Below are 16732 nucleotides of genomic sequence, written 5' to 3'. Positions count from 1 at the left end.
TAAAAGGCAGAGTATTAAAAACTAAAGCAGATGGCATCTCTCATCCTACATACGCTGCATTGGCATTGCACCTTGATAATAAACTCATAAAAGAGGTTGGTAAGTTACTTTTCAACTTTATTTGGAAAAATAGGACACACTACATTTAAAAAAACAGTTCTTATGAACTCCTGTGTCAACGGAGGACTTAATATGTTAGATTTTAACACTCTAAATAACACATTCAAAATAAATTGGTTAAAAAAAATCTAATTACTAATCCTACATCCATTTAGATACTATATCATGTTTTCTAAGTTAGGTGGCACTGATTTTTTCCTTACTTGTAATTTTAATATTCATAAAATCCCCATAAAAACCTCTGTTTTTCATCGCCAAGCTTTTTTTTTTTTTTAACATGGACTCTTATATAGAAGCAGAACTTTAGTCCACACAGTTATTATATGTAGAATAACAAGGATATCTTATATAAAAGAAAATCTCTCTTCTTAGGGAGTTGGTTTAGGAATAATATTGTTTTAGTCGACCAATTATTCAATTCCAATGGTATGCTTTTTTCCTATAAAACATTTTGTCTATATTTAATAATTTAGCTGTAAATCGTGATGATTATACAAAAACATTTGGCTCAAAACCATCACAGGTTTGTATGCTTTTTAAGAATAAACCTAATATCACTTCATTCCACAGGCCGTTGGCATCTTTATTATAAACTTTCGTTGGAAGATGTGCTTTTCTAAGAATTCTAAAAACAACAACAAATCTATCAGATCTTTATTTCAGGATAGTATAACCACAGAACCGTATGTAATTTTTTTTCTGGAACCGGTTGCCTGTCGATATTATGTGGAACGAAGTTTGGAAGACGAAGTTTTTAATTACCAACAAAGTTAAAGACATTTATTATAAATTAATACACAGAATTTACCCATCTAAAGATTATCTTCACAGCAAATTCAAATTAGACATTGATGCAAACTGCAGATTTTGTCAAAAGTGCAAGGAATCTACTATGCAGCTTTTTTGGTTTTGTAACCTTGTGCAAGACTTTTGGCCGAGATTATGTGTTTTTATCTCAGAAAATGTATTTAAAGGATTTGTACTGTTTTGGCACTATGTATTATTTGGTCTACAAAAACACCAAAGACATTTCAACATTGACAACAACAGATGTGTGATTAACTTGTTAATCTTAATGGCTAAATGTCATATTCACAAATCCAAACGTTTTGGAAGACATCCCTCTTTTTATGTATTTTCCTATGAGCTTGTGCAATATCTTAATTCAACTGAGAACTCTACTAACCCAAAAGCTATAAAAACTATGGTTGTGTGTAAAAAAAAAAAGAAGATCCTTCGATCACTTTACTCTTTGCTTTGATCAGTTAAACTTTTCCCCCTAGCAGGTTTCCCCTGTAGGTTCTGAATAATGTTTATTTGTTTGTTTATTGTATACATTTTTTGGTAAGCATAACACCTTTAGTATAGTACTGTTTAACTCTAGTTTGTATTGTACTGATGTTTAAATAAAGGTTTGTAAAAAAAAAAGAAGAAGAAGCAGCAGGGGGAGGAGACGAAGAAGAAGGAGGAGTGTGCGTACTGTGCTCTTTGCTGTGTCTTTCCGCCGTTTTAAAAATGGGCACTTTTTGAAGAACCCGCATCAAAGTATTGTGGAGAAGCGTCGTGTTAAATCTAATTGATGAACGGCAATTTGTCAGGTATGTATCGCAGCTGCGAAGACGAACGTACGTTCTCCTGCTAGGTTACAGCTGGTAGGAAGGTGCGTTCAGTGTCTCTTTGTAATTTTAAGTTTCCATATCAAACGAGATGAAAACAGTTATTTCTGGATGCGCAATTGTTCGCTGAGTTTGGTAAAAATCTGTTTTTGTAAACCACGTGATGATTTAAGTCATTTAATCTTTACAGAACATGTGAGCGAGGCTAAAAGAGTAATTTTTTTATGTTTAGTAAACTGACGTTTCTAAATGTAACTGCTTTTATTTCATTAGTTCTGACGAGGACAGCTGAGTGATGTTGTTGGTGAGCTTGGATTAAATCATCTCTAAACAAAGAACTTGTCCTCGTGGTGACTGACTTGGGGAGTGGAGGTCAGTGAGCCCATTGTCTCTGCTGGTCCGACTCCAACTACAAAGCCGGCCCGCTCGCCCCCTCCTGAGTCTGAGAGGAGATCCAGAGTAAGTCAGTTATAACTACACTGGTTGCTTAACTTCATCATTTTCTACAGGGTCTCTCTCTCTTAGCTCACTTTGGTTTGATTTCTGCCTTCTGTTTAGCCTCTCTGTTTGTCTGCCTCAGTACTTTAATGTTTTAAGAATAAGAATAGGAATAACTTTATTTATCCCGAGGGAAATTCTTTTGTCATGTACATGCTCCAAGCAGCAGGAGAGACAGACTTACTTTTATCATTTCAGTTAAACTCTTTGTTTCCCTTCATATGAAGGTGATGTCTGTGGAGTGATCTATGTGGAGATTGTGGGAAATACACATGTTGCAGTATTTCAATAAGTGTCAATAAATCAAGAAGCAAAATAATATTTAAACTAAAAAACATTAAAAGAAGTGTTTTGCTTGTAACTGCATAAGTTCCTGCACAGGGGCGGTTAGAACAGGATGTACTCAGGATGTGGCATACACGATCACGGGCCTCATAACGAACAACAGGAAACAGCTGGGGGTGAAAGGGTCTCGAAACTGCATTCTAAGTGTTGTAAAAAGCAGATGCAGCTAACTGTCGCTGATGCATGATATGTAACTTGCTCATGCATCTCGGGTGTGTACAACCCTTTAAATAAAGAAGTTCTCGTGCTTCCTCTTTTTCTCAGGGTTCCTGGGCTGTTGACCTGGTATTTTCAGTTCTTGTTCATTGTTTATCCTCTGCATGTTCTACTTCCTGTTTTATTGTGTTAGCCTTACTCTGTGCATTATGTTCTAGCTCCCTTCCCATTTATCATTAGTTCATTATGCTCAGCTGTTCTCTCACCTGTCTCTAGTCGCTCATTTTTCAGCCTGTGTATTTATGTTCCTCAGTTCCACCAGTCCAGTGTCGTGTCATTGATGTTATGTTGTCGTTCCCGTCTGTGTTCAGTTATTTAGCCAGCCACTCAGTCTTTCAGTCAGCTAGTCAGTCTTGCCGTTGCTGCTTTGTCCATTCACTCGCACCAATAAATCCTCTTTGTTCTGCACCATGAGTCCTGCGTTTGGGTCGTCTCTTCCACGCCTCCACACATCTGTGAGATCTACCCGACTACACTGAGGGTGGTATCGTGTACGTCTCCCACATATGTGCTTAATACATAATTGTTGTGTACTGGACCTGATCTGAGTATTGGTTGTTTGTTCTCAGCCCAACATAAAACAATCGGGACAAGAGGCTCAGCATGACCTCATTAAAAATCCACTTTTCTTCTTTCATATTCTTTCTGACGTCTTTTCTTGTGTAAGCTGCTAACTCTTGTGATGGAGATTTCTTTATTTTATGTGTTGATCATATGTTTTGACAAAATGACTTTAGTAATATCTATAGTACATTTTGTGTGGCTTTGTTCTACATATAGGAAAACATCAAATATGTATTTCACAGGTTATTCCACACACAGATGGGTATTGTGAGTGAGTTGGACTGAAACTCCCAGGCACCATGAGACATTAGGCAGATAGTGAGACTCCTTCTCCTTATCTCCAGGGAGGAGGTGTTGAGATGAAAATATTTGAAGTGCCTCAATTCTATGCTGTATATGAACTAAAATGCCATATAAGCATATAGTGTAATATTAAGTGGCCCTGAAAAATAAAGACATTAGACTACGTGTCCTTGGGGGGTAGAATGCTGTAGACCAGCGGTCACCAACCTTTTTTGCACCACGGACCGGTTTATGCCCGACAATATTTTCACAGACCGGCCTTTAAGGTGTTGCAGATAAATACAACACAGTACTATTTAGATACAGAAACGTTTATATAATTATTTAGCCTTGTTGCACAAACATGCCTGCATAACTTAATAAATATAGAATTTGAAAAGTAACAAATGGTATCTAAAAAGATACACTAGCTACTAGATACATGTTCTGAAGAGTTTTGGCAAATAACCATTTGACATGTGCGTCTCACCTGCTCTTGTTCCATCTCTGTTCTGTCCTCATTCTCCTCTCCATCTCTCTCTCTGTTCCTCTCTCTCCCTCTTTGTGCTGACAATCAAGCCAAACACCAACATCATCAAATATACAGTTGAAACCAGATATTTATATACCCTTAAGATTAAAAAAAAAGATTTTTTTAATTGTAACATCAAATCAGACTAAATGTTTATTTTTATAGATCGATAAATATAAAAAAACATATTTGTTAACTTTAAGAGTAAAGAGAGAAACTATCTGTATTTCTTAATTGCAAATGGCACCAAATTGTATTCAAAATTGAGCCACACTTATGGAGCTCCACAATTATTTTCCTGGTGTTTTGGTTGACATCTCTTGATTTTCCCATGTCAAAGAAACAGGATCTGTGTTTTGCCTTATATGGATCCACAGGTGTGCCACCAATTTACTCACATGGACTCTACGAACCAATCAGAAGCTTCTTCAGCTCAGAATAGAATCGTCTGGAGTTTTCTTATTAATTAACAATAAACTTAGTGCATATGTACTCCTAAATTTGATGAAAGTGATAAAAAACAGAAAGCTCTGTCTCTCTTTATTCTGACATTTAACTAATTTAAAATATATTTCAATATTTATTTATCTAAAACAAAACAAGTTTACTCTAAATTGATTTTTAACAGTAAAAAAATGTTTTTATGTTTTCTCCCTAAAGTGTATCTAAATATCTGGCTTTAACTAGAGATGGACCGATCCGATATTACGTATCGGTATCGGTCCGATACTGACCTAAATTACTGGATCGGATATCGGAGAAAAATAAAAAATGTAATCCGATGCATTAAATATCACGAAAGCACCTCACAAAACTTGCAACACGCCGTAACTCACCTCAGAACGTTAGCACGTCGGAGCAGTATGCATCACGTGATAGAGCGGCTGTGGCATGCGGGACCTGTCGGTGGTCTGGATAGCATGTGGAGCTTAGCTAGCAACCCGGCATTTCATCTCTACGACAAAGTTATGTAAAGCAAGTGTGTAAGTCCATCTCTGAATGTTTGTAAAGCATTCCCACGTTAAGCTTAATAACCGATATATGGAGCGACTGCCTCTTCTCTCTCTCACCCTCTCTTGCTGCTACTTCAATCATGAAACTGCTTAATGATCAGCTGATCGGCTTTTCTGTCGCGAGTCCGTCTCTCTTGTTTGTTTTTGGCCCACTTTGCACCAGAAAGAGGAAACCAGCGGCTGAACAACAGCAGCACGTTTAAGCTTGATAAGCTGTTGTTAGAATTTATTTAATATTACTTTCTACACCAGGATCTTTTTCTACGTAGCTGACGCTGGTAACTGTCCAGGGGCGGATCTAGCAAAGTTTAGCCAGGGGGGCCGATAGGGCATGAACAGGGAAAAGGGGGCACAAAGACATACTTTTATTTCTGATTCTCATTTAAAATGTCTAGCTTTTAATAAATAATTATCTGACACCCAAAGTTTTATTCTGATGTAAAATATATAGAAGTCCAATACTGTATATAGTAACTATTAATTCTAATATATATACCCTAGTAAGCTATAGTGCTTTTTCCTTTGGGAAGGTACCATCTGTGCAGTCTGCAGTTCTGTTGAAGAAAGATGTTGAATCTATTTAATATTTCTTGAAAAATAATTTATTTCTGTGCATTTTTTTCACACTGCATCAAATTAAGGTTGATTACGTCGATTAAGCATCATGAGGTGGAGCGTGAGGGGTGGTTCCCTATTTTTTAATTTATTTATTTTTGTTGTTGCTGGGAGTTGGAACCCTATTAGTTAGGTTGCTTAATATTTACGCTAAGTACTCTTTAAAATACCAGAATAGGGAGGATGGTGTAGGTTTAAGTTTATTAGATTGATCAGTATTGCTGAACTATGAAATATTTTTTTTGCATACAGGTATAACAGAATAGCTTTAGTGTAGTTGTTGTTTTAAACTTGATTATGAACTTATACAAAATGCAGCAAGATATTAAAAAAACAGTTTTATTGATTAAAAAATACTATATTGGATTCATATCGGTATCGGCAGATATCCAAATTTATGATATCGGTATCGGTATCGGACATAAAAAAGTGGTATCGTGCCATCTCTAGTTTTAACTGTGAATATACTGCTGTGTATTGAAATTCCTCTTGTTTGGCATAGAATTATATTGAACAACATACACAGCATAATCAATAAGATAACATCTACCTAAGTTTTTTTCTTTGAAAGACGCCCCTTATGTCCATTGTTGTGTTCATCCGTACATAACTAAAAACGATTTAGAGTTATTTATTTAGCCGTGGAGGGTAACAACTAAAAATATGGAATAAACACACATGTAAGCTAAGACTCTCTAAAAAGAAAAACAGCATTGTTGTTCTGCTTTTCATTTTGCCATTTGTTGATTCACTCGAAGAGTGAGAAGCGTAATATGGGCCAAGTAATCAGTTTGATATCAATCTTTGGTGATACACCGTCATATTTACATTATTTGTACAATACGAGTGATTTGCTTTGGTACCTGGTTAAACTTAAGCTTTGCTCTGTCTGCAGCAAACTTGCAGGCAGCAGCTTCTCCCCCCTCGCTCACATGCGTAACTGCTGTCCTCAGCTAGTACCTGAGCTCGGGTCCTACCAAAATTAGGGGGAATTTACGACGGTGTGCAATGTGCTTCGAATGTTGTGTGTTGTTTTTGACAAGACCAAGAAAAAAGTCAGTCGAGACCAAGACCACGTAAAAGTTGTCTCAAGACGTCCAACTCTACTGGTACCTAAAAAAAAAAGAAGATTTATACATGACGCACGTGAAAAGACCTAGGAAAACCGAGTTGACAATAAAAACGATAACAAAATAATGCTGAAAACCGATAAATGAGCTCACTTCAAATATTTACCACAGCATAGCGTCCCCAGGCACCTGAGACGTTTGGCAGATGGTGAAACTGTTTATCTTTGTGAGGTAAGAGGGGGCACTTGTGGATGAGCTGAAGGTATAGACCTGATGTCACTGTTTGGGTTCTTTGTCATTACAGGAGAAAGAAGTGAAAGCAGGCCGAAACCTCAGCACATGGATGACATCAGCCAAAAACATCCAGCACCAGAAAGTAAAGATGAGCCAGCGGCGATCCCTGTGGAAAAGACTTTTCCTGCTATGAAGCAGCTCAGAAGACGCAAGTGCGCCAACAGGGAGGAGAGAAGCTTGAGCTGTGATCTGTGTGGAAAGACCTTTACTCAGATTGGTAGCTTAAAATCACATCAGCTGATCCACACCGGTGGGAAACCATTCAGCTGTGATCAGTGTGGAAAGTCTTTTACTCAGATTGGTCACTTGAAATCACATCAATTGATCCACACCGGTGTGAAACCATTTAGCTGTGAGCAGTGTGGGAAGTCTTTTACTCAAATTGGTAGCTTGAAATCACATCAGCTAATCCACACCGGTGTGAAACCATTCAGCTGTGATCAGTGTGAAAAGTCTTTTACTCAGATTGGTAGCTTAAAATCACATCAGCGGATCCACACCGGTGTGAAACCATTTAGCTGTGATCAGTGTGGAAAGTCTTTTACTCAGATTGGTAACTTGAAATCACATCAGCGGATCCACACCGGTGTGAAACCATTCAGCTGTGATCAGTGTGGAAAGACCTTTACTCAGATTTGTAACATGAAATCACATCAGTTGATCCACGCCGATGTGAAACCATTCAGCTGTCATCAGTGTGGAAAGACCTTTACTCATAGATCCAGCTTAAAAGAACATCAGGTTGTCCACAGCAAAGTTAAACCATTCAGCTGTGATCAGTGTGGGAAGACCTTTGCTCTGAGATGCATCTTAAAACAACATCAGGTCGTCCACACTGAATTTAAAGCTTTCAACTGTGATCAGTGTGGAAAGTCTTTTACTCAGATTGGTAGCTTGAAATCACATCAGCTGATCCATACCGGTGTGAAACCATTCAGCTGTGATCAGTGTGGAAAGTCTTTTACTCATATGTGTAACTTGAAATCACATCAGCTGATCCATACCGGTGTGAAACCATTTAGCTGTGATCAGTGTGGAAAGTCTTTTACACAGGTTAGTAGCTTGAAATCACATCAGCTGATCCATACCGGTGTGAAACCATTCAGCTGTGATCAGTGTGGAAAGTCTTTTACTCAGATTGGTAACTTGAAATCACATCAGCTGATCCACACGGGGGTGAAACCATTCAGCTGTGATCAGTGTGGAAAGTCTTTTACTCAGATTGGTAGCTTGAAATCACATCAGCGGATCCACACCGGTGTGAAACCATTCAGCTGTGATCAGTGTGGGAAGACCTTTACTCATAGATCCAGCTTAAAAACACATCAGGTCGTCCACACTGAATTTAAAGCTTTCAACTGTGATCAGTGTGGAAAGTCTTTTACTCAAAAAGGTCACTTAGAGAGACATTATATGATCCATGTTGGAGTTAAATCATTTATCTGTGATCAGTGTGGAAAGTCTTTTACTGGGATTGATAGGTTAAAAATGCATCAGCGCATCCACAGTGGAGAGAAACCTTTCAGCCGTGACTAGTGCGGAAAATCTTTTACTGGCATTTGTCACTTAAAATCACATCAGCTCATCCACTCTGGTACTAAAAAATTTGTATGTGGTCACTGTGGAAAGGCTTAAACTCAAAAGAAGGGCTTAAAATCACATCGGCTCATCCAGTATGGAGTTAAATCATTTGTATGTGGTCAGTGTGGAAAGTCTTTCATCCGTAACAAAAGTCTATTGAGGCATCAAAAGACCCACAAAGTGTCCTCCTGTGAGAAAAGGGGCAGACCAATGGGACATTACCCTGACAGGGTTCATTTGAACACAGTGGGAGAAACAGGAGTTTGAACAAAAGTTCTTCTGGATGCTGCGTCAAACTTAAAAAGCTTGAGATCAGGCCTCACAGAATCGCAGCTTGTGTTCCATTTTGTTTCATGCATTTAATTGACTGGTGCATCTTTGTTGTCTTATATTTTGGCAAAAGTTTAGCAAGTTAAACTTCACTGGCTGTGTCCACAAACAGCATACAGACTTAACATTATTCCCATCTTCTGATAACAAGAAAAGGCTAAATGTCAGAACAGTTCACCTTCTGGGTCAAACTATCAGATCCGTTACTGTTTATTTGGCCATTCATCGTGAGGTAATTATCAGTGTCACTGCTGTGCCACTTCTGTTGCAGCTTACCAATGTGCAATGTGTTTTCATTGGTCCCTGTTGTCTTACAGGATGTGAGTCTGTTTTGATTCATGAAGAGACAAACCATGTTTTTTTTTTTTTTATGTTGCACTGAAAATATTATTACTGTAAGTCGTAAATGTCTGTCATTTAACCAGGCAATATGTAAACACATTTACTTTATCCTATGAATAAAATGAATTAAGATGTAACGCATCTTTCTTATTGTCTGAAAAATTGCAGCCTGCGGTCCCAGCTGACTGTAACTTAGGTGTGGTGCCACCTTCTGGCAACACCATGGAGAATGTTTGTGGACCGTTTTGACCTTTTGATTCTTGTGTCTGGTCTTTTTGTGGGTCCCTATTCGCTTTAACAGCATCTCCAAGGATTTCAAACACAGATTCCTGCATCCTCAGGACATGTGGATTTGCTGAGGACACAATTTCTTTGAAGGAAGTACAGGAGATTAAAAGGATTTAATATAAAACACAGTAAAGATAAGGTTTATAGGGTATAATCAACGTAACGTTACAGGAAAAAAGTAGGCACAATTGAAAAGACAGAAATTATTATAGTATATAGAGACTAGTTGGACAATGTAGAAGAAGCAATTGAAGTGAAAGAGAAGAAGATTGTTGGGTCTGTGTTTCCACAAGCTCCACTAGTCTAGGGACTTATTCATCATGAGGAAAACAAGACAGTCAGCGATCGATCGATTTGCTTGCAAAGGAGGCCTCATCGGTATCTACCACAAAATGACCCCAAATCCGGCCTCCGCTTGCTGCCTTTTATTGCAAAAGCGCCTCCCACCGTAAACCCGCCAAATGGTTCTAAAACAAGACACTATGTGTCTGTATGTGTAAACATCTGTATGCATGTGCAAGAACGTGTGTGTGTGTGTGTGTGTGTGTGTGTGTGTGTGTGTGTGTATCCATGACTTCCTGCTCACCAAAAGGATCATAAAAGCAGGAAACAACATCACAAGGAACAGATCTTCCAGAGAGAGTGCATCTGCAATAAAACCTCCCCCAGCACAGAGTGGGTGGAGACGTGGTCAGGATCAAAGGACTGGCTTGATCCTATAGATTGAACTAAGACCTAACAAATTTAAGAAACACAATGACAACATTCAACAATTAGACTTAACAAAGATATACAGTGGGGCAAAAAAGTATTTAGTCAGCCACCGATTGTGCAAGTTCCCCCACTTAAAATGATGACAGAGGTCAGTAATTTGCACCAGAGGTACACTTCAACTGTGAGAGACAGAATGTGAAAAAAAAAATCCATGAATCCACATGGTAGGATTTGTAAAAAATTTATTCGTAAATTAGGGTGGAAAATAAGTGATTGGTGGTAATTGGTGGCAACAGTAGCAAGGCTGTTCATGCGGCCTCCCGCAGGTCCAGCAGCAGCAGCAAAACAGTTCAGGCAGCCTGCCACGGGTCCAGCAGCAGTGAAACAGTCTAGGCGGCCTGCTATGAGACCAGTGGCAGCAACGTTGCAGCTCAGGCAGTGACAACATAACGGCTCTGGTGGCTCTCAACAGCTCCTTAGCTGTTGGCCTGGAAAGTGGCCGGTGATTATGGGTCTTGGCTGATGGCTGGTGTTTTGCTGATAGACTTGGAAGCAGCGGTGCAGACCGTGCTGGATGAGGACGCGGCCAATCTCAAAGCATACTTTTCTGTCTACAGTTTTGGTGAAAGTTGTCTACTTGCAGGCCCACCTTGATTTTAACAAGATCTCGGAAAAATTCCAATATATTTTTAAATCACTAAATTGCACTGAGACTGCACTTTTAAGGATTTTTAATTATATTCTTTTAACTTTGGAATCCGGCAGCTGTCATGTATTTAATATATATTGCCCCTGTTGCCCTGGCAACAGACTTTAGAAAGGAGAAGTAAAGAAAAGAGGAAGTTCAGTGCAGAGCTGCACTGGAAATCTGACACAAAGAAAGAGGAACTGAGTAAACTGAGGGTGTGTGTGTGACATAGCCAAACTAGACACATACAGATTCATCTTGTGATTTTTTTCAGAGCTGTGGGTGCATGAGAGCGCCTAACAGCTTCCCATTCCCGGGAATGCAAAATAAAGATCACTTTTTGAGTTAGACCACTTTGAGCCCGCCAAAAGAATGCAAGGAACCAAATTTAATACAGCCCTGCTGCCCTTTTATTGTTGGTCCTGTCAGCAGCTTTTGACACGGTCAACCATGACATCCTGTAATCACAGCTAGAATTTCATCCTGGACTAAAAGGATGTGCCCTCCAGTGGTTTCTGCCCTACTTGTCAGGAAGGTCTTTTTACATTAATATTGGCCTGGGGGAGATATAGGAGAGGTGGAGGAAGATCTCAGCCTTGGTGTCTATTGTCTTGTGTAGTCTGGAAGATGAGTTGATGACAGGTTGGGTGCAGTTTTCTCTGTGGTGGGGTCAGGTGGGCTGTCCCGGACTCTGTGGGGCCGGGCGGCGCTGCTGGGCCCAGGGAGGCATCCCCCTGGTGGGTTGCAGAGTATGGTATCCATACTCTGCAACCCACCAGGGGGATGCCTACCGGGTTCAGCGGAGGTGCTGGGCCCAGGGAGGGGCCACTTGCCCCTTCCTTCACTCCCCATCTCCAGCTGCCTCCCTCTTCTCGCTCCACCACAATCACCCACACATGCAGGGCCTTGGGGTAAAGGTGTGTCACCAGGGTGCATCCCCCCCCTTCTGTCCCCTTCCGGCTGCCTGTGTCTCAATTTTATCCCACAACTTAGACATTCACATTACTCACACTCTCATAACACATACATATAGGATCTTGGGGGTGGGCACGCTACACGGCATCCAGAAGACCATCAGGGTGTACACCTCACCTCTTGCCCACCTGTCAACTTTAAATACACATAGACATTGAGGGCTATCAGGAGGGGCTATGCGCTTACCTGCTGCTCTCTGGCAGGTAGCTCAATGCCCTCCTGGGTTTAAATGCACCTTAGAACACACATGCATCAACACTACGTATGAGTGGGCAGAGAGAGATTTGGAGTCTTCTCACACCCCCGTTCTCTGCAACCTGCTGGAGCGGGGGGGCTAGGAGGATGAGTTGGCCGTCCAATTGGGGTCTGGAGTGTGGGGCCTCCCTGCAGCTGCGGAGTCGGGGCGGTCTGCTTCTCTGCTTAAACCCCAGGGAAGAGGGTGTCACCACCTGTGCCTGGGTGCAGTTTCCACCTCCAAGGCAAGAGTACCTAGACCTGGGGTATAGAGTACGCTTGGGGAGTGTGATTGTGTGTAATGTGTCTATTTATGTCTGTCTCCACGTTGGGTGAGTGTTGAGTAATCGCGTATGAGAGCATGAGGGTGGGAATGGATGTTTGTATCTGTGTGTGCCTGTATGTCTGTGTCGATATGTCAGGTCGGATATCAGATGCCACCTGTCTAGGAACATCTCAGGCCCTCCATGGTTTGGAGGCCTATCTCCCCCCACCACTTCCCCTGCCGGTGGAAGATCCCCTCAGACATCAGTGCATTGGTGGTTCTTTGTGTCCGGGGATGGGCGTCCAGGTACACACCGGCTCACTCCTGGTGGCTGCTTGTCGGGTCCTGGAGCCTGGGGCTTTTCTTTCACCCAATCATGTCTGTCCCGTGTGTAGCAAGTGAAAATAAAATAAAATAAACAATAAAAGCAAAGGTGAATCAAATACACCAATACGGCAAGGTGGGATGGTCCATTTGGTAAAGTAAATCTGTTGGGCATCTTCCTTTGCCTTTAGACAATAATTCTGATGGCAAAAGAACCAAACAGGACAGGCAGGGAAAAAAAGCAAAATATATGGGCCCCTAGCTCTAAAATAGCACCTCTTAAATATGTTGTACCTCCAGGCTCTTTTTTGGGTCCTGCCCTGTTTGCACTGTATTTGTTGTCATTGGGTTCCAACTTTTCGCGTTACAACATTTTATTCCACTGCTTTGCTGATGATTTCTAGATTTATCTGCCTTTAAAAGCAGGGTCACACCGTCCACAGCTTTTATTACGCTGCCTTGATGACATCAAACAGTGGATGTCTATAAAATTTCTACAGCTAAACCAAAACAAAACTGAAGTTATCATTGTCGGCAACATTGTCAATAATCACATCAATAGCACTCTGCCCCCTTTCCTCCAACTATAAGACACACATAAAAAACCTACCTTGTCTACCTCGATGTTTTTTTTTTAAATTGAATAAGCAGGTGAGTACAGTAGTCCAGTCCTGCTTCTTTCAGTTAAGACAGCTAGCCAAGGTAACACCGTACCTCCCCGCGAATGTCTTCGAACGTGTCATTCACCTTTTCCTTACTTGCAGATTGGACTACTGCAATTCATTGTATTTTGGTCTCAACCAGGCCTCCATTCATCGTCTTCTGATGGTCCAAAATGCAGGTACTCACCTGCTAACTGGTACCAAACAGAGAGAGCATATAAACCCACTTTTATTTTACCTACACTGGCTTCCTGTCTCCTACAGGATCCAACTAAAACTTTTACTTTTTGTTTTTAAGTCACTCAACGCCAAAGTCCCCTCTGACCTGTCTGAGCTCCTTTGTGTTTATGCTCCAGGAAAAACCATGTGTAGTCACTCAAGGTTAATGCTGCACATCCCACAGACTAATCTCAAATCTCTGCCATCTCTGTGGCAGGTCCCAGACTTTAGAATAGTCTTCTCTTAGATGTTAGATCTTCACAAACACTTGATGAATTTAAATCACTACTAAAGAAACAGTTTTATGCCCTGGCTTTTAACACACGGTCCCCCCCCCCCCCCCCCCCCCTCTTTTGGTGGTCCTCATCGGGTCCTCGTACTCTGGGGTCTCTGGATGTCTGGGGCCTGGATCTCCTCCATACCTGCTTCATGCCTTGGGGGACGGGGCTATGGCTCCCCACACTCCCTAGCAGATCGTTACATGGAGAAACCTTTGGAATACAAGCATGCTGATCCACACAGGTGTGCACACAGGTGTACACACGGGTGTTCACTAGTTTATTGTGATGGTGCTGCATTTATCATGTTGCCCTTTTTTTTTTTGTTTTCTCTTCTGTTTTTTTTTTCTCCATACAGGTGATCCAGGTGTTTTGTTTGTTTTTCTTTCTTTCTTCCCCCCCTTCTCACCATCTCTTCTCCCCTTTGGTTTTCTTTCTCTCCCTCTCTTTCTTTCATTCTTTCTCCCTGTCCTATCCCCCAGTCATGTCTGTCCCGTTTGTAGCAACCGAAAATAAAATAAATACATAATTATAATAAAGGTCAATCAAATGGACCAATATGGCAAGGCCATGATGATCCACTTGGTAAAATAAATCCGCTTGGCATCTTTCTTGGCCTTAAGACAACAATTCTGATGGGTAAAGATCCAAATGGGACAACAACAACAACAACAACAAAAAGAATCTTCTAAATAACTCATGAAAGAATAAAGTTACGTTGAAACCAAAGGAAAAAAAAGTTTATGGACATTGAGAAGAGGGTTGAGAATAATGAAATGCTTACACAGAAATGTGACGAATACATTTCTGAAGTTGAACGCTACAACCGCTTTTCCTTTTCTGCCAGCAGAAAAGGAAAAGCTTCCCAAGATCTTAGACATTGCTCATCGAGTGGGGAAACCTAAACAAAATTACCGGAAACCCTTAGGGATCATCATCCAGTTCATGGATTGAAAGCTGCCAAGAACAATCCTTTCCTTCAAAATAATCATCTGCGGTTCACTGAAAACCTGATGAGAGAGGACAAAGAAAACAGACTGAAGCTGTGGCCCATTATAAAGAAAGCACGTGAAGAAGGGAAATCTGCTTACTTTGTTCAAGCAATGTAAAAGGCATATCGCTAATAGGCAAAGATTTACTCATAACACAGTTAGCGGATGAAACTACATTATTCCTAAAAGATGAGTATCAAATTTCTATTGCTATTGAAACAATCTCAACATTTCTTAAAGTTTCTGGATTGTACTTGAATATTCCTAAATGTGAACTTATGGCAATAAAAGAATGTTCAAAAACAGCTTTGTGTAACCTTCCAATAAAACAAGAAGTTCGTTATTTAGGTATTTGAATAACCAAAAACCAGGAAAGAAGAATTGATCAAAATTCTATCTTATTCTAGTGAAACTCAAACACAGATTTACTCAGTGGCTCTTAAGAGATTTATCATTAAAAGGCAGAGTATTAAAAACTAAAGCAGATGCATCTGCTTTAGTTTGCATCTCTCGTCTTATTATGCTGCATTGGCATTTTACCTTGATAATAAAATCATAAAAGAGGTTGATAAGTTACTTTTCAACTTTACTTGGAAAAATAGGACACACTACATTAAAAAAACAGTTCTTATGAACTCCTGTGTCAATGGAGGACTTACTGTGTTAGATTCTGACACTTGTGGGATTATAATATTACCTTATGCCATGTTAGACCCCTAATTAAAGATTGTGAATTATTATGTAGCTTTAGTTTGCATTATTCTCCTGAATTAGAAGAAGCTGATAACTATTACATTTGTTAAACCGATTTGCATTACATTAGACTGCTGATTTATTGTGAATGAATGATATTGTTTTATGATGTATTATACTGCTGAGTTATAAGAAATACTGTTCGCAGAAAGTCATCGCCTTATTTGTCTGATTAGAAGAGAACAGAATATACTGGAGTTTTCTGCCCCATCTCAGCAGGAGCAGATAAACAGGGAGCCAAGGTCGTAGCTTAGGCGCTGTGTGAGAGAAAACATGTGAATGTTTAGGCTTTTATGATAAGGTGGGGGCCACTAGAGGCTATAAGAGTTTGATCAATGCTCCACCATTTTGAGATCTGATGCTGTCTGCGTACGGTGTCCATCTCCCACGCGTGTGATCATTAAAATCATCGTTTGACTCAACCCGGCCGGACCAGTGTTGTTATTTTGGTTTTCCTCTTGTATCCATCCCCAATATTTGAATCCATAACACACTCTTAATAACACATTCAAAATAAATTGGTTAAAAAAATCGAATTACTAATTCTACATCCATTTGGAATACTATATATACCTATGTACATGTTTTCTAAGTTAGGTGGCACTGATTTTTTCCTTACTTGTAATTTTAATATTCATAAAATCCCCATAAAAACCTCTGTTTTTCATCGCCAAGCTTTTTTTTTTTTTAACATGGACTCTTATATAGAAGCAGAACTTTAGTCCACACAGTTATTATATGTAGAATAACAAGGATATCTTATATAAAAGAAAATCTCTCTTCTTAGGGAGTTGGTTTAGGAATAATATTGTTTTAGTCGACCAATTATTCAATTCCAATGGTATGCTTTTTTCCTATAAAACATTTTGTCTATATTTAATAATTTAGCTGTAAATCGTGATGATTATACAAAAACATTTGG

At 39.9% G+C, this 16732-nt stretch overlaps 1 protein-coding gene across 1 annotated transcript; it reads left to right on the top strand.

The window, feature by feature from the left end:
* Positions 1-1553: 1553 nt before the first annotated feature.
* LOC113029700 (gastrula zinc finger protein XlCGF26.1-like) lies at positions 1554-9555 on the top strand. The gene is made up of 3 exons (XM_026180696.1): positions 1554-1718; positions 2010-2195; positions 7176-9555. Exon 3 carries the CDS (start codon positions 7211-7213, stop codon positions 8699-8701), a length of 1491 nt encoding a protein of 496 aa, XP_026036481.1. The 5' UTR covers positions 1554-1718; positions 2010-2195; positions 7176-7210; the 3' UTR covers positions 8702-9555.
* Positions 9556-16732: the final 7177 nt, after the last annotated feature.

The sequence above is a fragment of the Astatotilapia calliptera genome, chromosome 9 (genome assembly GCF_900246225.1).
Source record: "Astatotilapia calliptera chromosome 9, fAstCal1.2, whole genome shotgun sequence".
NCBI classification, from domain to species: domain Eukaryota; kingdom Metazoa; phylum Chordata; class Actinopteri; order Cichliformes; family Cichlidae; genus Astatotilapia; species Astatotilapia calliptera.
Note: the sequence above shows the minus strand (reverse complement) of the source record. Positions and strands in the feature narration are given on the sequence as shown.

Bases quoted from the DNA above. Each gene is read 5' to 3' on its own strand.
- LOC113029700 (XM_026180696.1), top strand. From the start codon at position 7,211: ATGGATGACATCAGCCAAAAACATCCAGCACCAGAAAGTAAAGATGAG.